Source organism: Ochotona curzoniae, unplaced genomic scaffold (genome assembly GCF_017591425.1).
Source record: "Ochotona curzoniae isolate NIBS_2020 unplaced genomic scaffold, NIBS_Ocur_1.0 contig_2723, whole genome shotgun sequence".
Taxonomy (NCBI): Eukaryota; Metazoa; Chordata; class Mammalia; order Lagomorpha; family Ochotonidae; genus Ochotona; species Ochotona curzoniae.
This window is the reverse complement of record NW_024465573.1, coordinates 4,829,711-4,855,465: the sequence shown is the minus strand read 5'-3', so window position 1 is coordinate 4,855,465 and position 25,755 is coordinate 4,829,711. Positions and strand designations below refer to the sequence as shown.

The 25,755-nt window shown below is 47.5% G+C and overlaps 1 protein-coding gene across 1 annotated transcript in view; it reads left to right on the top strand.

Moving 5' to 3' along the window:
• Positions 1 to 12,194: 12,194 nt before the first annotated feature.
• The window catches only part of GRIK4 (glutamate ionotropic receptor kainate type subunit 4), a 297,510-nt gene continuing 283,949 nt past the window's right edge, over positions 12,195 to 25,755 (top strand). The window contains exons 1-2 of the mRNA XM_040976817.1: positions 12,195 to 12,307; positions 18,889 to 19,020. Coding sequence (XP_040832751.1) covers positions 18,939 to 19,020 — 82 coding nt within the window. The 5' untranslated portion in view covers positions 12,195 to 12,307; positions 18,889 to 18,938. The remainder of the gene's footprint in view (positions 12,308 to 18,888; positions 19,021 to 25,755) is intronic.

Below are 25,755 nucleotides of genomic sequence, written 5' to 3'. Positions count from 1 at the left end.
CTTTTTTTTTTTTTTTTTTTTTTTAAGGAAGAGCTAAGGTTAGCACCTAGAAAAGTGGTCCCAGTTTGGGAAACAAATGGCTACTCAAGAGCTCAGATATGGCAGAGCACCATGGACAGGTAGGAAGCAAGCTTGGAACCATCTGAATGCTGATGGAAGAATCTAGCTTTAATGCTTATTGTCTGGTGTCACCCTTCACCTGACAACACCTTCACAGCTCTACAGTATTCTTAGGCTGCAATTCAGACTTTTCAGCCTGCTTGTACTGGAGCCATTGGTAATTGGGGTCCTACCCACTCAAGGTCCTGCTCATTCTAACATTCCTTCCTCATCCCCTTTGCAGAACCCCCACCCCACTGCCCCAAAGATCCCTATTACTCTGCCTGTTAGGCTGTGATTGCACTGTCTTCCTGTCCCTCCTCTTTTCTCAGGCTCAACTGGAATATCTTTTCTTCTGAGGAACTCCCTCTGGCTTGAGTACCCTGGCTTATTGTTTCCATGGCAACCATGAGAAACACTTCGTCATGATAACCCTGTTTGCTTTGGATTTGGACTTGATGGCTATGTCTGTGTCTTCCCCAACATACCTTATCTGTCTTGCACACAGCTGTGCCCAGCACTCAGTCCAGCACTGGCTTGGAGAAGATGTTTAAGAGGTCTTAGTGAGCAGCACTAGAATGTCATGAAAGTGACATTAATGGGGCAGGCACATGACCTGGGATTTAGAACATCTTCTGGTGCAAACTCTTGACCTTGATTAAGTGACCATCAGTGGGTATAAGGAGCCCCACTGGGCTCTCTGTAAGGTCCCTTGCAGCTCTGAGCTTATGGGATCCGTTTTCTGAACACGGAGCATATGCTCGCCCTCCCTCATGGCTTTCCAGACTACGAGGATCCTCGCTATGCTGCTTCTGAGTGCCCTTTGTATCAACTCTCCTCATACACAGCCAGTCGTGGCCTTGGTTTCTCCTTGTACATCCAGAACAAGAACTCCTTGATATTCAGAAGTCCCTCTCCTTACCTCGTCTTGGTTGCTGTCAGAACATCACAAGCTGTATAGTAGCTGTATAATAGAGACTGTCATATCTAGTAACATGTTATTTAACTTCATGGCATTGTAAATTTCGATTTTTCTTTATTGTTGATTTTGTATCATGACTTTTCATTTAAGGGGATGTACAGTAGCTGTGAAATGGGGACTAACATCCAGATGTGAGGATGCAGTGTAGTATGCATTTCTGCTTCCAGACAAAGATGGACTTACAATGAAACTGTTTACTATATCTTGACAATAGAATCCTGGACTCTGCCATTGCCCGCAATGATGAACACATGACTGAGTATGAAGAACTATATGTTAGTAATGATATAGAGGAACTAGCGGGGGGGAGAGAATTGGGGAGGGGATAAGGGAATATGGAACTGTATCATAAAATGATAATAATAATAAAATGTTAAAAAAAATAAAAAAAAAGAACATCACAAGCTGAAAGTGTCTAACACCGCCTGACTGTGAATTGTCAGTGCAGTTGATAAGATGGTGTGGGACCTATGTGCTGTGTGGCCATGGCCTGTCCCCAAGATGCACCCACTCTGAGCATTCCATCTCCATGCCACTCCCTAGTCAGACAGTGCCTGCATGCATTCAGTAAGTGTGTTAAGCACCTACTATGTGACAGCCTTTGTTCTGCAGCTTGACACTCAGTGAACCTAAATTTTAGCCGTTCTCTCTGGGAAAGCCTATGTGAATAAGAAATATAATCAGTAAATAAGGCAGTAAGCAAGAAATACCACTAATGATGCAGTAAGCTACGAAGTACTAAGCACTGTGGGAAATAAACAACAGAATAAATAGGTTAAGGGCCCAAGGATTAGAGAGCAGAGTCCAGGCCCAGAAGAAGGTGAAGGGGAGAATGTTCCAGGGAAGGCAAAGGCAGAGCCTGAGCCACATTCAGCTGACCACTTCACCTGTCTGAATTTCCTTCTCTTCTTTGAAGAAGGGCTCAGACCTGGGCCTCCTGGGTGGCTGTGGGTTCTGATGCAGCGACTTCACAGAAGCAGAGCAAGTGATTGGTAACGTGCATTCCCCTGTACAGCCCTTGCCCTGGTCTTTGAGCAAGAGGTGTTTTCCAGCTTCAGTTCCCTCCACCAAAAGATTCCCATTCTCTTGCTTCCTCCCCAAATGCCCACAGTAGTTGGAGCTGGGCCAGGCTTAAGTCAGCATCTGATAACTCCACCCAGGTCTCCTACATGGGTGGAGGAGCCTAAGTACTTGAGCGGTCACGTGCTGCCTCCTGGGGTGCACATTCGTGAGGAGTTGGAATAAGGAGCAGAGCAGGGACTTGAATCCAGGCTGTTGGATGCCCCAAGCAGCATCTTGCCATTGTTGAAAAGGGTTGCTATCTGTCCTGTGCCTGAATTTGTCTTCTCCTTTTTGGTTTCTAGCATGTTGATAATTCAGTGGAGATTTCAGTCTTGGGCCTCTTCTCTTTTAGGTGCCTAAAATCAAAGTGTGTCTGTAGGCATGTGTATGGATGTGGTATATGAATGTGCACGGTGTGTGTTATATGCACGCATGCATGCATTTATGTATATGTATAGGTGTATATGTGAGCATTTGTGCATGCATAAGTGGAGTATAGTGTGTATGTATATTTGTGTGTGTAAGGATACCTTTTTCTATGCAAAGCCTCCTCTAAGCCCACCAGGGCAGGGCTTAGCGTTCTCTGCCTGGTGCCTGTGCCTTGTGTGTGAACGCAGTTCTTAGCTTGTGATGGGTGACTACTGTCTGTGCTTGGCTTCCTACGTTGGAGGATGTCTTGTATCTAGGACCTTCCTTTGCACATGCAGCAGCCCTGTAATACACATGTGTGATCCGGATGTGTGAAAAGCAGCCTGCTTTCTGCTGCTGCCTTGCCAGCCTTGCTCTGATCTCTCCTATCATGGATGCTGCCTACCTGTCCCCTTTTGGACTTTGAGGCTGGGTATCACAGCATCCATGCTCACCTGTGGAACAGGCTGTGTGTGACCTGTGAGGAGACCCTCTTTGTCCTCAGATCCATGTTCACTTGGAAGCTCCTTTTCCCTGTTGCTCTGGAGTCCCTCCGTCTGGCGCCTTCCGGCTTCTCCTTGGGTCTTGTGGAAAAGGGAAGTGATTGAAAGTTATTCTCCCCCTGGTTAATGTGTTCCATGCCCGCTGTGTACCCCTGTGCTCAAGTTCTGGGCAATTACCCTCCTGCTGGGTTTTGTTGCTGAGCACAGCAGGTGGGCCTTGTTTGTAATTCACTTGCACCATTAACGCTGGCTTAGCACCATAAGGGCGACTGACTCATTCAGTGCCCCCAGCCCCAGATGCCATTCCATATTGGGGCTGTGAAGTTGCCTTTGAGGGTCCAGTTGCTTCTCCAGTTGAAAGCAATGTGAAGCTTAATCCATGGGTTGTCACAGAGCACTCATAATTGTCCTCACTAATGGAAAATCTGTACAAAATACCATTCCCCCCAAATCGTGGCGATTTGGCTGGGACGATAATAACGACAGTCACAATGGCAGCTGTCAGGTCTTGAGCACTTGCTCCTTGCAGGGGCACTGCTAAGATCACACTCATTTTGGAAAGCAGCCTTAGGTATATCCAGCACCTTTTCCTGGCTGCGGGAACTGTAGTTTGGAGAGGTCAATCACTTGCCCAAAGTCTTAGAGCCAACAACTGGCAGGACAACAGCCCTCAACTGCCTCCTGCTAGGTGGAATCCTGCTGAAGTTGGTGAGTGGAGGGAGTGGGTAGGGCTTGGTTGTTTTGGTGCAAGTATGTTGGTATTCAGCTGAGTCACTGAGAAGGGGGAAAACCGTAAGGATTAAAAATCTTCAGGTTCACTTTTATTAATTAATCAATCATCCCTTTATTGAACTGCAACTAGGTGGAAAACACTGTCTCAGGAGTTTTATAGAAAACAAAGGTAAATCACTCATCTGTTCAATCAGTCTGAGACACAGAGAGTTATGTGTTCTGGAACATAAAACACAGAGTAGAATGCTGGGGTGGGTTGGGGAAGCAACATAAAGAACTAACCAAGTCAGAGATCAGCCTTGAGAGAAGCCTTCCACAGTTCTTGAGGCTGTGTTACCAAAACATGGCTCACATGTTACATCTTCTTGTTTTTAAGATTTATTTGAAACAGCGATGGAGAAACAGAGAGAGCAAGAGAACTCACAGCTACAGGTTGATTCACCAAATGGTCTCAGCAGTCAACATTAGGCCAGACCATATCTAGGAATTAGGAACCCCATCTGGGTCTCCCACAGGAATGACAGGAATCCCAATAATTGGGCCATCATCTTGCTGTCTTTCCAGGCTCATTTAGCAGGAAGCTGAATCAGAAGTTCAGAGTAGTGGTTCAGTAGGGCCTGAACCAGGGCCACCAAGATGGGATGTGAGTACCCCACGTGACTGCATAACTCGTTGAGCCGCAGTGTCTGCTCTGCAGCAGCTGTCTTTGAGGTTTGAATGACTCTCGTAAGTGCCTCTTGTTTGGAGACCAGGGCACACAGAGAGTTTGGTGGCATATGGGACAAGTGGCAAAGACAGGTGTGGGAGCACAGGTCTTCTAGTCTAGACCCTTTGCTACAGGCTGGGCTGATCCAGACTTGGCAATAAGTGTGATGCTGTTTGTCCTCCTGAAGATCAGCACCGCTGCTGGCTGGGTCTGCTTTCCCTGCAGATCCACACGGGATGCTCTGCTAACCCACACTCTGTTGCTCAGACACTAGTCTGCCTAGCTTGTGAGAAAACCCCTGGACTCTGATGTCCAGGTGGCCTTGGGTCAGTTCCCTTCAATATCGGCTGCTGCCACACTCAGCATTCCGCACACAGGAGGGCAAGTGCCCATTAACCTCTCCAGGCTTTCTTGCAACTCCTTAGTCACACTGATTTCCTTGAAGCACAGCTCTGCTCCAGACCCTTCCTTACCTAGAAACATTCATTGGCTGATTATTGCCTAGAGGATAAAGTCCAGACCCCTTAACCTTGGCATCCCAGGCTTGCTAGAATCTGAGCTCAACACAAGTGGGCTCCTGTTGGATGCATTTGGCCACGAACCTTTATACATCCCTCCCTTTTCCGCAGCACATGCCTGGCAATGTTTCTTCCCACCCAGTGCACGCCTCTGGCCTCAGCTTTTGGTCCAAGTCTTGCAAGGTCCTGCTTCCATCCCAGGGGCCCACAAATGCCTTCTGGCTTCTGTCTTCCTGCAGTGTTCTCTCATCTGGCCACAGGCTGCCCTGCCTTGTGAAAGCAGCTTCCTTGCTGCAGGTAGCCTGAGTTCCCAGGTGAGTGCTATATTACCCTTCACACAAGAACCTTCCAGGAAGCTCCTCGAGGGGATGCAGCAAATCTGAATGTCCAGGTGGTTGCCGGAGCCCAGCAGGAGTGGGGAGAGCCCAGTGCATGCAGCCCCTGTTGGAGGAGGTGCTGCCTTCTTGTTCTTTCTCCTCCCTCTGGCAGCTGGAGGCTTCTTCACCAGGGTCCAGGTGGGGTGGTGGGTGTTGAGTGCAAGGGCAACTCCTTGGTTAGGTCAGGAAGTCAAGGCTATCTGTCCTCCAGATTGTCCTGTGACTTCCCAGCCCTGCCTGTGGTTTCTGTGACATCACTGGACCCTGGCAGAGGGGAGGTGACAGTGTTGTAAGATGTTTTGGTGCAAAACTTGTTCGCAGCCTTGTTTCTTGTCTCACATGAAAGAAGAATTTTTATGCAGACAATTCCAGTTTGCAAAGTGGGATTTATTTAGGGGGAAAAAGGGCTCCTGCCTATTGTGGGGTGCGAGCAAGATCACTCCAGACATGTCTAAGTTTTATTAAGGAGTCATTATTAGCAAGTTTGGTGAAATAGGGCCCACTAGAAATAGCAAACCACAAGTCCATATGGCAATCCAATCAATTGAAACCCCAAGAGGAACAAATGGTCGTTATCCTAAAGTTCAACCGTTAAACTGAAGACCTACGTCCCAACAATATAAGTTATCCTAAGAGACATACAGTGAATAACCTGGACATACTTACAAAACTGTAGACATTCACCTTTCCCTAGCTTCTCTGCCCACATTCCATTACTGCTAGGACTCACCTCGCCTGGAACTCCCTACAGTACACAAATTAGAAATACAAAGCATCTTAGCATTAACATTTTTACTGCCCTGCCCAAGGAGTGAACAGGGAGTGAGGAATACAGACACTTAGGGGCCATGCTCAGGGGCTACCTGTCCTCAGAATCTATGGGAAGCCACAGAGCAAGCAAGTATTGGGGAAGCCAAGAGGCAGAGTGCCAGAGCAATGGAAGCACACAACCAAGAGGGCAAGCCCCTCCTTTTTGCTTTTTAAGATTTATTTATTTTTATTACAAAGTCAGAGAGGAGCGGTAGAAATATCTTCTGTCCAGTGATTCTCTCCCCAAGTGACTGCAACGGCTGGTGCTGTGCCAATTCAAAGCCAGGAGCCCAGATCCTTTTCTGGGTCTCCTACGTGGGTGCAGGTTCCCAAGGCTTTGGGCCGTCCTCAACTGCTTTCCCAGTCCACAAATAGGGAGCGGGATGGGAAGTGGGGCTGCTGGGATTAGAACCGGTGCCCATATGGGATTCCGGCCTGTTCAAGGCCAGAGCGCCTTCTTATGAGCCTTTATAGGGGCTTGTGAGGGGAGTGGTTACGCGTCAATGCAATACCGCCCCCTGTCAGGTGATAGATGAGAGTCATAGGTGGGCTGGAGGGAATACCTAGGTGGTGGGGGAGTGATCTACAAGCTCGTGACCCTGAATTAGCTACCTACCTCACCACACTGCCATGGTGGCAGGAGGCCCATATCATGTGTCCCAAGGAAAAACCCCAGACCTCCTGCTATAGTGACGGAAGGAGGGAAAAAAAAACTGAGTTACTGGTAGATATGGTGTGTTTTAAACCCCATCTCAAAGGAATTTCTCTAAGAACAAAGGAAAAAATTTGTTCTCAATGGCCCTTGGCTTTGAGACAAAAAGCCTCAGAAAGGTGGTACTTGTTAACTTCGTCAGTCTCTAATGATAAACTGATTATTTAGACAATATCTCCTTGACAGTGGCCTTTAGATGAGATTAGGTGGGCCACTTTCCCTTTCTATTATTGCAGCTCTCAGATGGTGTGTTCCTATGTTAATTCTGCCCCTGTGTCTTTTGAGGCCTTGTGAGAAATGTGTTCTGGTGAAATTGAGACACAGGAAGGGGGGAGAAAATAAAATTTTATATTAAAAAAAATAACTTGGGGAGCTAGAAAAACCCTAACTACCTACTATTCCCATCTGACTCCTCACACAACAGGCTTCTCTGAAGCTGTGATAAATGCAAAAAGAAGCTTATGGACAGGGTGCCTAAACTCTGGGAGACTAGCTAAGGGAATGGGGTGGGGCACCAGGTCCTTTCTTATTTGAGGGAGGGCCCTTCTTTTTCCAAAGATCTGGGATCCAGCTTTGCATTTAGCAGTTCTCTGAGGCCTGTGTGTGGCTTCAGGTAGACTCAGGTGGACCATACCTGTGATGGCTGAGACTGCCTGGGAGGAGGGTCCACGCCCATCAGCTCTGGCTTCTCAGTAGACAGAACAGCTGTGTCAGGGAGGGATGTTCCAGAGAGACCCGACAGGCCCAGCATTTAGTGAACCCTTGAGCCTTGGCATGTGTGTGATGTACCCTGGTCTTAGAGCTAGTCACAGACAGAATCAAGGTTCTCTGTTGCTAAAGTTATTCACTGGACTTTTTAATTGTAAAAGCAATCGGGCCTCCTCGTTAAGCATGCAAACAATGGAGAACATTTTAGATTGCATAGTAATTTTCTTCTCACACATGACTGACTGCCGACCTGTAACTGCTTTCTCCAGGGCAGCTGACTGGCAGCCAGCCTCTTCTCTGTTGGCCCTGGCCTTGGCCTAGGTGGGAGCAATCAACTGAGTTGGACAGAGGGGAGAGGTCAAGATGGAGCATGCGTGTGCCCTGGGCATTTCCAGAGACTGGCCTGAGCTTTTGTAGCTGCATAGACTAAGTCTATTTGTCTGAACTTAGGAGGAATGCACCCTTCTTGCTGTTGCCTTCTTTGTAAAGAATCTAGCCTTCCTTTCCTCTTACTCATCACTGCTGAGTGTGCTAAGAGATTGGTCCAGGGGTTCCTGAGTATTCGGGGTGACTGCTGCTTCACCTGATATGGCGTGGACTTGAGAAAGGTGGGCTCTCTTCTGATACCCAGCACCGTGATGCATGTATAAAGAGGTCGTGGACTGGATGGATGTTATGGAGTGTTGGTTTGGGCTGAGCAGACACAGCCCAAGGTCAGGAATTCCATGTCTGTGTCCCTGTTGCTCTCAGTGCAGATTTCCTCTCCCTAGCATTAGGGTGATTCCCCCTGACTCTGACCCTTGAATCTAGAATCAGTCCTTTCCTGGCATCAGATGTGCGACTCTTCTATTTTGCCACTCAGATGCCTCCATGCCCACACTCCTACCAGTTGCAGTGCACGCAGAAGCTTGGCTGAACAGGGCTGAACCTCCGCAGAAAGCTCCTCTCCTCCTCCCAGCAGAGCACAGAGTGCTGGGTTTTTCTAGGGTTGGTGGAAATGCTGACCTCACTAGGATTCTCACCATGTCTGTCTCCTCTGTGCACATGATTTTGTTGGGCCCACTTCTTCTGTAAGGTTTCCTCCTCAAAATGTATACCCTTGGTTCCAATGCTGGGCTGTTGGGTTTCAGAGCCTTGTATGTTCTCATGTGGCTTTTGCCAGGAGCTTGAGTCCCTTTGGATCCAGCCTGGTGGTCTCAGAACAATGTCAAGATGTCTTTCACTGTACTGAGTTGTCTGGTCCCATGGACCTTGCCTTGGTAATGGTCAGATTCCCATCTGCTTGCCACCAGCCACCAGCCTGCTAAGTAGGGACTTAGCAGAAGGGAGATTGGACTGCTATGGGCTCCTCACCTTTCCTACAAAAGAGGCTAGGTCCCATGTGAAGTTCAAGGAGTAAATCTTCTCCCAGACCAGGCATGCAGAGGGAAAGGGGACAGGTGTTTGTCTTTGAAAGGCCACACCCAAGGAGGGGGACTGGACAGTGACACTGCTCTCTTTTTGCTTTCAGGTTTTAGTGGTTTCCCTCTGATTCTGGAACTCATGGTGCTGTACCTCATTAGAGGTTTCTGTTCCCATCTCTTCCTTACTCTCACTTAAGAGTCTGCATAGCTCAAATCATCTTTGGGGCAGCTGTCTCTCCTTGCTAAACTCTGGGCCCTTCTGCACCTTTCCTTCACTGTCTGTATGTGCTGCACCTGGCTTGCTTAGCATCTAATAGAAGTCTTTTAATGTCTTCAGTGGTAGCTGCAAGAAAGCAGGGACTCTATCCCAGGACCTGGACAGCCACCTGCCACAGCGTCAACATGTAGAAGTGTTTGTTGAATGGCTAAAGTATGAGCCACTTACAGTATTAAGGGTGTGTATGTGCTTGGCCAGTCTAGAGTACTGGACTCCAGAAAAACTTGATTCATTAGCAAAGTAATTCTGCATCCATTAGCTCATTTGATCCTCTAAGCGACCCTGTAGGTTTGCAGTGTGAATGGAATTTGCCTTCTTAACAGTACAGAAAATGGGAGCTGCAAGAGGTTAAGTGATGGGCCCTGGGTTGCACAGGCTCCACCTGCAGTCACTAGCCTGTCTCCTAAAGCCAAGCTGAGTGAAAAAGGAGGACCAGCTTCTTTAGAAGGGAGAGCTGTGGGGATAGGGCTGATCTAGAGCAGCATTTGTAGGTGAGAGGACTGTGTATTCACACCAGCCAGCGGGTGTGGAGGAAGGCCATGTTATTGGAGGAAGATGGGGTCTCAGTCCAGGTGCATGTGCACAGGATGGGAGAGAAGCATGAGATGGGTGTGGAGAGGCAAACGTCCTGACTGTAGCAATCCTCGGGTCTCTGAGAGCCAAATAACACTCTCAGAGGACAGGGAGTACAGCTGAGATAGGAAGCCAGGCACATCTGCTCTGTCCTCTACCAAGGGGCTTTGTTTAGAAGTATGTTTGGGATTCTAGTCTGAAATCTCCAAGAGAGGAAGCTTGGAGGGGGAAAGCTGTGAATTCCTCTTGGTTTTTGCTCATTAGTGCCTGAGAATTCAGAATGCCTGTGCCTGGTCCTAGGTCCTGGTGGCCATGGAATACCTTACCTTAACTCGGGCTTGGGTTGGACAGTTGCTGCCAACCCTTTGTCTACATGAGTTGGACCAGGCTCAGTTTCCAGTGTGGATGCCAATCCATCCCTGGCTATCCTGTTATAACTCATCTCAGACACCTGGGAGCTGGAAAACTGCTGATTTTTTTTTTTTTTTTTGCCAAAAGCACTTCCACAGTCATTAATAATGTTGCTGGCTCTCTGATCTGGCAAGATGTGAGCAGGGTTCATGCACTTCTTGGGTTGAACATGGGTCAATGTAACAGTCACAACCACAGTCCATCATTAAGTGCTAACTATGTGCTAGGTTCTGGGACCACAGAGAATGTGGGTGCGCAGAGTAAGACTGTGTGCTTGTGTGGATAAGGTGGGTGAGGGGTGACATTATAGAGCCGATGGCCCAGTTTTCCATATGTCAGCTAAGTGACCTTGGTAAGTCATTTAGCATCTCTGCTTTTGGGTTCTTTACCTGCAGGCAGGGAGCATGATAGGCATGAGAGTTTCATTGCAAGTTCTTCCAAGTAGCAATCGAGTCTGAAATAGCATATTGCCTGTAGTAAATAGTTGGTAAATATTATGTTATCATAGAGCTGAGCTCTTAGAACTACAGACTTCCACATGCTAGCCTAATCCGCTCAATTTCACAGGGGAAACTGAATCTCAGAGATTGACTCACTGAGCTTGTGAGCACTTAGTTCCTTGACTCCTGGGATAGCCCCATGTCCTGGCATCAGCCTGCTTGTTGCCAGGGAAACAGTATGCTTATGTGATGCCAGCTGTGGGCCATGATTGTTCTCCCTTGAGGAGCCATAGGGCCTGAGGTGGCCTCATTTCCCCACCCTCACTATCCTATGTCCCTGTTACTCCATCCACATTGCGCGTTGCAGCCTGAGATTCTCCAGATCATGGAGAGCCAGAGAATAGCAGAGAAACCCACATCCATCTGTCTTGAGGAGCCTGCAGCGTCAGAAAGAGTAATCAAGATCTTGTTGCCCACAGCTGAGAGCAAGCCTGTAATTAATCTGGCTGCCTTTCTGAGTCCCTCTGTCCTCCCCATCAGCAAACACCTTCTGGTGGCTGTCAGCTTCTTGTCCATTTCACCCTGGAAAATGATGATTAATGATGTGGTAGTCCCGTGAGGATGAGAGAGAGACCAGCAGAGGGACCACTGATGAGTCGGGAGAGAAGAGGCCATTTGGTACAGCCAGACCAAGGGGATCCAGGCAGTGTGTGCACCACTGGAATGCAGGGTACTGTTGGACAAGGCTCTTGCTGTGAACTGGCTGCCAGCTGTGGATCAGCCAAGGTTTATTGAGTGTCTACTAAACATCAGCATCATAGCAAGGTCTCTGGTGGATGCATGTCTGGAGGACAAGTACCCTGTCCCCATGGCAGAAAGAAAGAAGTACAGAATTCAGTAACCATTCATACATTCTTTAATTCAGTTCCACAGAATTTGTCTACAGTTGCCCTGTGCCAGGCGCTGTCCAGGGTTCTGGAGGTGTCGCCTTTCTGGCAACAAGCATAGTACAGCATAGTACAAGCATAGTACAGGGGTCATAGTAATTTCCATTAGAATGGAGACACTGAGGATCTTCTAGGTGAGGAAGGTGACCAGTGTTGCAGCAGTGAAAAAACATAAGCTAAATTCCCCCTTCTAGGAGAAGTCTAGTGTTTGGTGCTAGAGTAGAAAAGCTTCCTGGGCAGATCCATGCTTTGGAAACAGAGGTGAGGAGTAAGAAACCTCAGCTCCCAGTGCAGTGCCCCAACATACACCTTTGAAGCCCTGAAGGGATAGAGTGTGATTAAACAGTGCCCAGGCCCACAAACAGGGCAGATGGGAGGACCAAGGGAGGAGAACTTGTGGGTGGAGAAATTGCACTTGGTTTGAGAATTCCTTATGGGCAGGCCCCTGAATAAATGTTGCAAGTAAACACCTTGCGGCTGACAGTATCTGCTGCATGCGCTCTCTGATTGGATTCTTTCATTGTTTCAACAGATATTTTTGAGTGCCTACTATGTGCCAGTCTGTGCCAGGCACTGGGGACACAGGTGAAAAAGTGCCAATTGTTTCCTGCTCTGCTGGTGCTCATCATCACCCCGGAGGTAGGCATTGCTGTTCTGGTGTCACCGGTGGATGGGGAAGCAGACCAGAGCACAGCTGCTCAGTAGTGCTCACTCACAAGGCCAAGAAGGCTTCAGATTGGGTGCTGATCTACACTTACCATGATTGGTGTGATCTCCCAAGTATGTTGAGAATGATATGCTCACTTCCATGGCAAAGTTGCTTTTGAACCTGTTACCATCCTCTCACCTAAAGCACAGAACTGTCAGGGAACTGCAGAAGTTGTTAACCAGGCTGGGTGTTGGGTACAACAGGAAAAGCTACTGCCTGGGATGCTGGCATTTGGGGGTCAGCCCTGGCTATTCCACTTCTGACTCAGCTCCCAGCTAATGGCTCGGGAAAAGCAGCAGAAGATGACACAGTTATTTAGACTTTTGCCATCCATGTAGGAGCTCTGGAAAAAGCTCCTGACTCCTGGCTTTGGGCTTGCCAGCTGTGGCCATTGTGGCATCTAAAAGTGAACCAATCAATGGAAGATAGCTCTGTCTCTCTCTCTCTCTCTCTCTCTCTCTCTCTGTTACTCAGACTTTCTAAATAAGTAAATATTGGGGGAAAAGAAATTGGAAGCAAAGTTTTTAACAATGGAGTCTTTCAAAAGCTCATAGAAATATGTATTACGAATAAAACTGTCCATGTCTTTCATTTTTTTCCACCAAAATTAACCTTTTACTTAATTAAAAAATTATTTGAGAGACAAAGAAGTATGACAGAGGAAAAGGGAGAGACGGAAAAGAGAAAGATCTATCCACTGGCTTATTGTCCAAAGTCTGCAATAGGTAGAGCCAGGCCAACCTGAAGCCAGGAACTCTGTCTAGGTCTCTAACCTGTATGGTGCGGCATGGGCTGTCTTCCATGGCTTTCCCTAGTGCATAAACAGGGAACAGAATGGGAAGCAGAACATGTGGGACTGAAACCACAGTGCTAATATGGGATGCTGGCATTGTGAGCTTTGACTTAATCTGTTGCGCTACAACGGTGGTCTCCTACTCCTTCCCCTTGGCCTTTGAAAAAAATGTATTCACTTGTGTGAAAGATAAAGTGGCAGAGAGATAGAAAAACTTATTTATATCTTTTTAAAGATTTATTTATTATATATATTTAAAAAGTCAGATACAGAGAGGAAGATCTGCGTCAACTGGCTAACTCCCCAAGTAGCCGCAGTGGCTGGAACTGAGCCAATCCGAAGGCAGGAACCAGGAGCTTCTTCCGGGTCTCCCACATGGATTCAGGGTCACAAGATTTTTGGGCTGTTCTTGACTGCTCTCCCAGGCCGCAAGCTTCCTGGATGGGAAGCAGGACTGCTGGGATTAGAACCGGCACCCATATGGGATCCCAGTGCATGCAAGGTGAGGACTTTAGGCACTAGGCTATCACATCAGACCCAACAGAATAAATTCTTTTCAGGCTGTTTTTCCTTGAACTTTTCAAGGCACCTTTGTATACCTGCTTTGACTTCAGCGATTCTATTCTGGACTGCCACCAAAGAGGAGCATGGGTTTGTTCTTGTGTGCGTTTGAGCCCTAGAACTATTGCTCTACTTACTGAGCCTTTTTGAACCTCACCTTCCACAACTGTGAAATGTGGATGCACCACTGTCTTACGTGGTTAGTGTAATGGTCATAAAGAGTTCATCCATATGTCACAGGAGCAATCGGAGTGTGGAGAAGTTAGCTGCTGAGAAGAGAAGGGAAGCTAGGACATGATAGTGTAGGACTCAAACCTGTGTTCTTCTCTGTGATGAGCAGTCTGAGCTTCAGGCCCTTAGAGAAGAGTGGTTAATACATGTTTGCATCCCTCTGCTTATCAGCATGTATGCCGTGTCACAGCCAACCTGAACTTGCAGCATTGTGTCTGCTTTGATTGTTTGCCATAATTAACACAAAAATATATATTAGCCAAACCACAACTTCCCTATTATTGGTGTCAACCATGAAAGTGCCTTTTGACACTGTCTGCTCTCTTACTGTTAGTAACAGAGCACCTAGTATGTGCCAGATAGTGTGCTAGGTACAAACATGGTCCCTGCCAGCCAAGCTTCCAAGTCTATGGGAGACAGCTCATTACTGTGAGCAGGAGGGAGTGCCTAGTGAAAAATGTTCCAGGTGTGGTATCTGTAGACAGGAATGGCTCATAGCTAACCTGTGGGGAGGTCATGTGTTGATCCTGTGAAGCAAATTGTTTGCTGGCCTTTGGTGGAGGGGCCTGCACTTCAAGTAGAGGCACACACAGTGGGGGCAATAGAATGATGTGGTGTGCTAAGGGAGGTGAGGGATGCAGTTTTTCTGATGCGTCAGAAAACTACCCTGGGATAGTTGATAAGGAAAAGTGAATGGGCCCGGTCATGAACAAGGTGAGTGGTCCCCTGTGCCACCCAGAGTTCCTGAAGGCTTTGCCAAGTATGTAATTTAGTGAAAATTAGTCTGGAGTGTGTTAAGCTGCTGCTTGGTATGCCCACATTCTGTGTTGGAGCACTGGTTCAAGTCCCAGCTATTCATCTTCCAGTCAGCTTTTTGTTTATGTGCCTGAGAAGCAGTGATGGTGGCTCAAGTGCTTAAAATTCTGCCATCCAGCTGGGAGGCCTGGATCCAGTTCCCAACTTTAACCTGGCCTGGCCCCGAGTATCTCCCTCTTTCTCTCTTTCTCTGCTTTTCAAACAAATAAAATAGGTAAATCTCTTTAAAATGCCCTAGTTATGATGTGGAGAACCAAAGGGAGAGAAAAGACCCAGAGCAGACAAACCAACTGAATAGTGTTGTTGCACTCATGAATTCTGCACTTGGACCATTGGTGGCTGAATGAAAACATGGCTATAGTGTTCAGGATGCAAGGCTGTCAGGACTCCGACGGATTAGATATGATGGTGTGGGTCTTAGAAATATTGGATGACTCTTAGCTTTCTGGCTTGGGTGACTGGTGGATTGTTGTCACTCACTGAGAAGGAGAAGTAGGAGGAAATACAAATGGCAGGTGTGGTGGAGTTGACACCTCTTTAGGGCCAGTTGCATGCGAGGTACTTGAGAGGCAGGTCTGTGGGTATAGATATCACAGGCCTGAGCTGCTGATTGGGGACACTGCAGTAGCCAGGTACTAATTAACCATGAACAAAGTTCAGACCTTCAGGAAGGGGCGACTTTGTAGAAAGAGGGGTTATTTCTTTATCCTAAAATTATATATATATATATACATATTTAGTTAGTTAATGACAGCTACACTGCTGGGTTCTGCAAGTAGATTCATCTTAATATTATCCTGGAAATAAAATCTCAGGTTTCTTTGCTGTTTTTTTTTAAAATGGTTGTTGTTTTTAGTAAGAAAGCTAGTATCTTCAGGTTTCTGTTCTATAATAGTTGAGATATAAAGGGAAAGCCAGCCTGGCTATGTGGTCTTGAATCAGGCCCTTCGGTGTTGGGTTCAGCTTCCTCATCTGTAATAGAGCTTGTCTGATGGGTAAAACTCAGCAGAGACTGGGAGAAGTTTTGCAAACCACTGCAGCTTCAGACATGCCAGGCAGAGGGTTTTTGTGTTTGTGTAGCATTCAGGGGAGATTCGTTTCTCCTCATTATAGCCTGGTCACACAAGGGAGCCCCACGAGAAGCCCCAAACCTCAGCTCTGCCAGGTTGCTGTTAAGTGTGGTCTTGAGAATGAACCAGGCTTCCAGGCCACAAAAAAACAAAAATTCAGAACCACATGGACCGAGTGTCATCTGTCATCAAACTCAATTTACACAGGCTCGTCTGATACCCATTTAATGGTCTGTGTGACAATTATTGTGTGGTGAGCTGGTTGGGCATAAATGCCAGGCATCTCATGTGTAAATGATTATATTTAGTATTACTTTTATATAGCCTAACCAGATTTTTACAGTTCTTTCCTCTTTGACAGTTCATTCATTTATCTACTTAATAAATGTTTGTTGGAGCTGTAATATATGCAAGGTACTGTTCCACGACCTGGAGATACAAATGAAGATCTCTGCCTCTGCCCCATTTCTGTTGGGCTGGTGCTCTAGGCCTGAGGGAAGATAGACATCTGGAATAATCAACAGCATCTGTAATGAGTCTGGCTTCCCCAGAGACTGCACCAACACCCACGAGTTACACAGGGCAAGAATTTATGTATGGATTTGCCAGCTAGGGTTGTCTGTACCTCAGTCCATTACCCATTATCCTCTCTGGTTAGCAGGCAGTTGTTCAACAGACAGGCACTGAGCACCTCTTGTGTGTTAGTAGATTCTAGTAACAGAATAGGAAACTACTAACAGTCCTTAGCCTTAAGGATCTCTGGTGTAGACACATAGAGGCAGTAGCCAGAGTGAAAAGTGCTGTGTCAGAGCCATGGAGAGGAGGCTGCTTTGAGCAGAGGAGTCACCATGAGCACAGCGAAAGCGAGGTGCCGGGTGGCTCAACTGTGTGTCCTAGAGAGGCCAGGGAGCACTCAGCCCAAGCTACTAAAGCATAACACAGCAGGAAAAGTGCTCCTGCTCAATGAGTTTCGACAAACTACACCCCTATGTCACCTGCACCATTGAACACCATGTAAAAGACAGAACTCCCTGGTGTCCTGAAAGCCCCTGGTGTTCCGTGCAGGGGTTTGCATGCTTGGGGAGTCAGGTGGCTCATCATCTTACACTAATTTTAGTATGCATCCTAGACCCTAGAGTTAGCCTACAAATTTATCCCAGAGTGACTAGAAGTAATTGTGTAGCATTGACTGGAGTTCCAATAAAATAAATAGTTATCTAATTTTTCAATTTTCTATAAATAGAATTATACTGTACATATTCTTGTGCCTAGTTACACTGTTGAATATGATATATTTTCATGAGATTCATATATGTTGCTACGTATATGTAGTTATTAATTTTTTTCTTTTATAAAAATGGATTCATTTTCATTTTGTTTTAATGACAGGGGGAGAGTGAAAGGAAGGGGGATGAAGGGAGAGAGAGATCTTCTATTTGCTAGAGAGAGAGAGAGATCTTCTATTTGCTAGTTTACTCTTCAAATGCGCATGATAACCAAAGCTGGGCCAGACTAAAGTCAGGAGCCAGGAATTTCATCCAGGTCTCCTACATGGATGTCAGGCATCCAAGTATTTGAGGCATCTTCTGCTGCCTGCCAGTGTGCACATTAGCAGGAAGCTACAACCAGAAGTAGACCCCAGACTAAAACCAGACATTCTGATGCAGGATGCAGCTGTCTCAAGCGGTACCTTAATTGCTGTATCAAACACCCACCCATATTAATTTTCATTTCTTCATAACATTCTACTATATGAGTATGCATTCTATTTCTCCTTTCTGTTGGATGTTTGGATGGTTTCTAAATTGGGGAGAACTAAGGAGTGCCACTATGAGCATAACCAACACGTGTCCTTGGTGAGTGTGTACATGCATTGATTCAGTTGGATGTATCCCTAGGGATGGAGTTGCTGCATCATCGGGGTCTGAATAAAGTTATAGGGGACTGTTCCCACAGGTTTACACTCTCACTGACACTGATGCATGCTCCTCATGTCCTCACTAACACTTGATGCCATCATTTTATTTTCTTCAAAGCCATTCTGGTGGCTACATAGTGGTATACTGTTGTGATTTAAAATTGCATTTTCTTGTTGCCTGTGAGGCTGGACACCTTTGCCAGTGTCCGGGCACTGGATATACTCTTCAGTAAAGTGTTAGTTCAAATGTTTTGTTTCTCTTTCTATTGGATTCTCTGTCTTGGAGGTAGAATGAAGCAACATTTTGATATTCTACATTCTAGAGGTCCCTGGGTTTAGGGTATGCAGGTGTGCACCGGCCACACCCTCACCCCAGGAATGAGGCTGGGCTGATCACCTGCAGTCTCTAGGTCTCAGGGTGTCTGAGAAGACGCCCTTGGGGAGAAGCAGTTACCCTCCCTACCAAGATTCTGCCCTTGACATTGATGGGGGGAGTCCTCTCACCTTAGGAAGGAGGTGAGGGGTTGATGGAGGAAGAGTGGGGTAGGCTTCCTTTTAGCTGGCAGCAGAGGCAGGGGTGGAGATCAGATGATTACTTGGGATGTGCTCCCCTATAAGGGGCTTTGGTAGGACTCAGTCTCTCCCATCTTGGCTGGTGAGGGGCTGGCGTTTGAGTATCCTTGTCCAGACCAGCCCCTGTACCTGGCAACTTTTGTGTTGTCCTAATCAGTCCCCAGCTCACCTCCATTGGGAGGGCTTGGTGGACCACATTTCTGCTTTGGATGATGGAGCTGAGATAGAGAGAAGCCTCACGAGGACCATGCAGTCAGCAGGTAAAGAAGCAGGCCTTACCCAGCCACTAGGGCGTGCTCATCCATGAGGACTTCATTCCCTGTCAGAGATGCTAAGGGGGAAGTGAAGTGGTGTGGATCTTACAGCCAAGGTCATCGTAGCTTCCCTGTGTGGGTCATGGGAGACAGTTGCCCCCAATTTTGACTCATTAGCTTCCCGTGGCACTACCAGGTATTCTTGTCTGGGTGCTTGGCTCAGGTCCCTTGGGTGGAGGGTGCAGTGGGCAGCCTGGCCGATGTAGTACTCACATGCTCCCTCACTCTCCCACAGAGTTATGTCATGCCCAGACCAGCAGAGGGCTCCATGAGGATTTATAGAAGATGCCCCGCGTCTCGGCGCCTTTGGTGCTGCTTCCTGCGTGGCTCGTGATGGTCGCCTGCAGCCCGCACTCCCTGAGGATTGGTAAGTGCAGCCTGGCCAAGGGAACGCTCCCTTCCGGGGACCTTGTGTATCCAATGGGGGCATTGAAATACCAGGGAAGTGGCTGTGCCCTTCCTGAGTCTGGCAGGCCTGATGATAGTGGCAGTGGTGGTGGTGATGGGGGCAGCCCCCTAGCTGACAGCTATGATGTAAGATGCTACTAACTCCTGTTGCACTGTAGGATGGATTCAGTCTGGAGTGGGAAGGGGCTGCTGTTGGGGAAGAAGGATGGTGAGCATGCCAAGGCGTCCAAATCCAGGGCTAGAGTGTCGGCAACACCCGCGTCACCGCATACCCTGAGCCCCTCAAAGAAGAGGTTGTTTCTGTTCTCTGATTGGTCCAAGCCCAGCTTGTTGTGTCCTCTGTGGTTTCCAGGAAGCTGGGAGTCTGCCTTAGGGTTCCAAGCCTGACTGCTTGGAAAGGCCCCTGACTCAGTGTCCTTTGGCTATGGCCTGGCCCTGAGAGGGATGGTGGGATCCCTTTGGTCTCTCTCCCTGACCTCCCTGCTGGGGGGTGTCCACTGTAGCTGCAGGTAGACAGAACTTCCACCTGTACTTTCAGCATCCCCAACTCTGGTGAGGGAAGACCTGACAAGTCAAGTGCCTCCTCCCTCTTCTGGAACTGAATGAAGCTTGGTAACTGTGGGCTAGAGTCCTCTAGACCCTGGGTTCCTGGGGACACAGTTGCAGGGTGGAAGACAGGGTCCAGACCAGCATGCACAGTGTGGTCCCTTGATAGCCAGCACAGAGAATTGTGGTCTGGACCAGTCAGAGGGCATCAGGGGTTGTCTGCTTGTATCTGCAGGGACCAGGATCAGTGTGGGGGAGGGGTATCAGTTTGTAGGGGAGGGGTATCGCAGTGAGTAATCTCAGCTCATATTGGTCATCAGAAGATGAATCCCACAGCAGACCCCAGGGACAAATGAATCCTAAATGTCAAGTGGATGACCTGACCCCATCATGATCCTAGATCCTAAACTGGAAATGGAACAGTCCTGAAGCCAGTGAAGAAAGATGGCTTTTATTCTAATCCCAGGGAAATGACATGAGCCCCTTCCATTATACTCAGGGCTGGCCTGCAAGGTCTAAGTCTGAGTGAGGTTGGGATACTGGTGGTGATGAGGAATCCATGGGAAGAGGTGGATTAGTAGCCAAGACCCTGGCTGGGAGTGTGAGTGGCTTCACCCCGCTCAGTGGGCCTGCTTTTCCATGCAGTGTCAGCTGATTGGGTTCCAAAAGGGATAGGGTACAGTTCTCCCCCACAGCCTGCCTTCCACTCCTCACCCTGCATGCTTAAAACAAGGAATTAAAACCACAAGCAGCTCTCCCTCTTCCCCATTCATATCTATAGAAATTTCAAAATGTTACTTAATTCTGCTCGGCAGTAGTGCAAAACAGTTTGGAACCTTGGGGTGCTCAATTTATAAGATGCGTACAGCTTTTGCTGAAGAGGTTTTTGTCCCCTGTAAATGAGCAGATCAAACGATAACCTATCCATTTCCATTTGTTGCTAATAGGAAGTGGAAAGGAATCGAGCCAGGGATGGTTGCGCCAAGCAGCTTGGGCTCTCCAGGGAGGAAGTCGAAAGCAAAGCTGTAGATCCCTCTCTTGGCTGCGACGCCCACGACAAAGAGCTTCAAAGGGATCCCATGGCTCCCATGCCCCACATTCTGAATGGTGCTTGTCCAGACTCTGAGGCAACTCTGCTGGCCTTGGTTTTGGTTTATGCCAGGCCACTTCCCATCAGTTTCCAGCCAGGAACCCTGCTGGCTGGCAAGGTCGAGCTATGCCTGCTTTCCTGCAGAGGTCAGGAAGCCAGCTGAGCCAACCAAGAGAAAGAAAAGCAAAGCTCTAACAGTCATGCCAGGCTCAGCTCTCCTGTCTTTTTGGTTATCCTGGGAGTTGGGGGCCTTTTGAAAGTGCCCTGATCCTAATGGAGGAAAGGTGCTAATTACAGAAACTCCAGAGGGACCATGGAGTAGGCCAGGCATGGAAAGAGAAGTAGGTCAAGAAAATACAAGGAGCTGTGCTGGTGACGGTGGCCTCATCGTGGACGCTGCACTGGCCTTGACCGTGCTGGGTCCCCCCACCAACACACACACACACACACACACACACACACACACACACACACACACACACACACTTCACAGGGGTCAGCGCTGCCTGTATTTGGGAATGAACAGCCATCAAAACAGCCCTATAGGAAGGGACCAGGAATCTCATAGATAAATGACATAGGCCGTTGTGTCCTCAGCCTCACTTGTCTGGTGGTGACAATATGGATGTTGGTGAAGAGCCTGCCGAACCCATTACCCTGCCTTGTATTGGCTGTTTTTCATTCAAGTGAGGCACGGGGCGGGAGGTACAGCCAAATTGTCTATTACAGTGTCTGGTGTTTACCCCCTGAATAAGGTTTTGGGTAAGAGAATGGGATTTTATTTATGACTGCAAGGCTGCCTGCATAAATTCCCCAAACCCTCACACATATGTCAGCCCCCTTCAGTCATCTATCTTGTGGAAATGTATTTGGATGTGGCTTTGTCCCTCTGGGTTTTCTGAGCGATGACTGTGGAGCCACAAAGTTAATAAATGTCTGGCGAAGACTCCTCCCACCCCCACACATCGTGTTTTAAATCTCCTCTAGTACTTAAAGAAATGGTCTTTGTTGTTTTCATGTCTTGGACCCTAAAGGATGATGAGGATCTGTCATCTAATCTGCTCCTTTTGCATGTGAGAACTTGGGTTGGTGCTTGGCCAAGGTAACATGGCAAGCTGATGGCTTGGCTGCTGGCAATTGGCTGTAGAGCCTGCTGCCCCGGCTCCTCTTTCAGTGCCTTGGCCCTGCCCTACCAGTGGGCTCCCTTAGCTGCCAGGAGGCAGGATCCCCTTCAACAGGATGTGAAGGTTGGTTTTTCTGTGGTTTCCTCCAGTCCTGGTCTGGAACGTTTGCAGGCATTAGCAAATGTTGCCCTTGCCCGAAGCATAGCAGATACTCATGAGCAGTGGTTAACCACATGCATGTGGGTCTATTCTGTCTGCCCTGACTGCTCCTTCCCAGTTTCACATCTCAACCACAGTGAACAACTGGCCCACAGGTACCTGGCAGGTTCACTCCATGCTAACTTCATCTCCTGCAGTGCTCCTTATCCTATTTATCTCCTTGGCCTGCAAAACAGCCTCATCAGCCTGTGTTCCTCCTCCTCCTTCTTCCTCCTCCATCACTGTTGACTTAAATGGCTCTTCCTCTGTGCGTAGTGCATTTCTCATGGCTATAACAGAAAACTGGAGGTGGGATATTTTGTTTTTTTTAAAAAAGAGTGGTTTATCTTGGCTGGCTGTCCTGGAGGTGCCTTATGCAAGGTTTTATCAGGCAATGGCCTTTTTGTTGGCCAAGTCCCAAGGTGGTGTGGAGTGCAAGTGTATCTGGGTCTTTCTCATTAACTGGGTCTCTCTCACTATATCTGTAAAGCCACTATATCTTCAATCCTGGGGGCTCCACCCTATTGACCCAATCTAATCCTAGTGACTAGAAGCTCACCTCCAAACCCCACAGTCAGTTTCTACCATTAATTTGTTTGTGTATGAGAGTTACAAAGAGAGAGGGACACACACACAGAGACAGACAGAAAGAGAGGGAGAGAGGGAGGGAGAGAGAGAGCTCCCATGTACTAGTTCATTCCCCAGATGGTTGCAACAGCCAGGGCTAGGCCAGGCTGAAACCAGGAGCCAGGAACTCCATCTGGGTCTCCCTTGTGGGTGGCAGAGACCTAAATATTTGGGCCATCTTCCACTGTTTTTTCCAGACTATTTGCAGGGAGCTGGATTAGAAGTGAAATAGCCAGGACACAAACAGCTATGTGGGATGCTAGTGTTACAGGTGGCAGTTTTCTTCAATGCCACCCCTGAGTTTCTGCCATCTTAGTATCTCACATGGAGCTTTAATATCTGAAGCTGTGACGGGTAACTGGGCCATACCCAGACCTCAGCACACTGCAGAGTCCTTCCCAAATGTCCGCTCTCCTTCTGGGGTAATTCATCCTTTTGCTAGTTGCCCATTCCCCTGGGACATCCATCTGTGCCAGCACTTAGGTGTTGTATTTGAATTGACATTCATGTCAGGGTCTGACCTCTAGAGGACAGTAACCACTGAACCAACGGACCTGACCAGGATCCACATACAGGGATCACACATCTCAGTGCACATGATGAATGCAGTCATGGTGCTTGCAAGTCTTGGTTTCCTGGTTACATGTTTAGCATCCCTGCTTTAAAGTGTTTTCTTCTAGTCTAATACATTGTAAATGGCTGGACATAGAAGAGGTACAAGACAAGAAGAAAATGCTCATTTGTCTATTTTACTTACAATAGGAGTGACCTGAAGATCCTGATTGGGTGTTTTTTTTTTTTTTTTTAATCTATGTGTTGGGCCCAGCATGATGGCTCAGGAGCTGAATCCTTGCCTTGTGGGTACCGTAATCCCACGTGGGTGCTGGTTCATGTTTCTATCTTGCTTCCTGCTTATGGACTGGGAGGGCAGTGGAGGATGACCCAGAGCCTTGGTTTCCTAACCTGTGTGGGAGACCCTTGGGAAGCTCCTGGTTCTTTCGGATCAGCTCAGCTCTGGCCATTGTAGCCATTTGGGAGTGGGACAGAAAATGGAAGATCTTTCTGTTTGTCTTTCCTCTCTGTAAGTCTGATCTGTCTTTCCAATAAAGACAAATAATCTTTCTTTCTTTGAGAGGCAGACAGAAGACTGAGACAAATAGTAGAAAGCTCCCTTCTATTGGTTGTTCCTCTCCCCGCCTCTCCCCCCACCCCCAGATTACTACAACAGCTGGACTCTTCCAGACTGAAGCCAAGAGCTGAGAATTCAATCTGGATCTCCCACTTGGGGGTGAGGGACCCAAGTGTTTGTTAGCTTCCAGGTTGTGCATTAGCAGGAAGCTAGATTTATGAATGGAACTGCGGTTTGAACCTAGTCTCTCCAGTATGCATTCATATGTCCCAACAGGCATGTGAACTGCTGCAGCTAATGCCTACCACCCTGATTGGGTTCTAATGAAAAGTTTGGCTGTGATCATAAACAAAATGATTCCATCCTTCTTCATTCATCCTTCTTAACGCACATTAATTGGATAAACCATGCCAAGCACTGAGAATACGGTGTTAAATAATAATCACTGCAATGAAAGCACCCACTTGCAAAGGCCTTGCTCTCTGTCAGGAACCCGGTTAGGTATTTGCCATATCTCAGCCAGTCTTCATGTTCTAGAAGAAATTAAAGGCCTAAAGAGTTTAAATCACTCCTGTGGAGCCGCACAGGTGCCATGAGAATCTGTCTGGTTCCTGAGTTGTTCTCTGTTGTGCTCCACTACAGTTATTGGGCCCTGGAGACATCTGAGAGGTCATGGTAGTCAAATGTGTGGTGTTCTGTCTCACACATGGATTGAGAGATGGAGATATTATTGGGCATAGAGCCACCTTCTTTGCTCTGACACTTTAATATGCAAAGGATTGCCTAGGAATACAGACACATCCAGCTTACAGATGAGGAAACTGAGACCTGGGGACTTCATAGTCTCCATCTTGGTGGAGGGGAAGTGCTCCTTGCCGGGGATGGCACCAGACACCCCAGCAGGTTATTGTAGCACGTAGCCTTTGGTCTTGTTTAAGGTGTCCCTGTGTGGAGGCACAAGAGCTTGAATTTATCTGACATGGTGCTGTATGAGGACCCCCCCCCCCCAAGCACTTTGTAGCTATGATTTTTACTTAGTTGGCTTTCCCCAGTGAGCTCCATTCCTGTACAGAGAAAATGTTCACATAGAACATTAAGATGTTAGCAAGATGTAGCTAATGGGAGAACTGGGAGAGGCAAGGGGGAAAGAATTCAAAACACTGGATTTTTTTTTATTGCCGTGCTGTTTTGTATCAAAAATATTTGAAATGCTGAGATTCAAATATACCAAGTGACATCTTGTCCTATAGAGGTTCAGCCATGGAGATTTGTGGTATAGTGGGCTTCCCTAATTATGTCAGCATGTGATTTGATTTATGACATTTTGATGAGCGTGTAACTTTTCATCTCAGTTTCAAATTGAGTCAACCATGTAAAGCATCAATTGGTCCTTCACATTAGCGACAGATAGAAATGGGTGTTTTTCTCCTTTGTCCCCTTGGAGAGAGAATATAGGAAGGTATCTGGGTCATAGATCTCTCCCTCTGGTGAGCACCTTTGGGAATCTCAGGGTCTAGCTTAGTACCTGGCCCACAGTGCTGGTCTTAGTACATGTTTACTAAGTGACTCATGTATGGCAACTTTTGAATATTGAGCTGATCTGTCTGTTTTCAAGCTTTTCTTCTGCCAGGAATTGGTCAGCACTCAGAAATGCCAAATTTTAATTTTACTGTCAGCCTGCAAAACATACAGTTAGGGAAGTAAATATTTTGCCAAAAACCAGCTTGTGTCTGTGTCCACACACACCTATTCTCTGCTCTCTGATCCCCTCCTGCTTCCCACTCCTTTTTGGGGTAGATCAGAGATGCTGGGCTGTCATTAGACCAGCCTCCAGACAACAGTGCTGCCTGTCTTTACTTGTCTTCTCCCAGTTTGGGAGCACTACCTGGGATCCATGCAGGGTATTTGTCTTCTCTTAGTCTTTCCAGAACCCATTGTGAGCCATAGCCATAGGCCTATGGGAGCAGACCTACCAGGGGT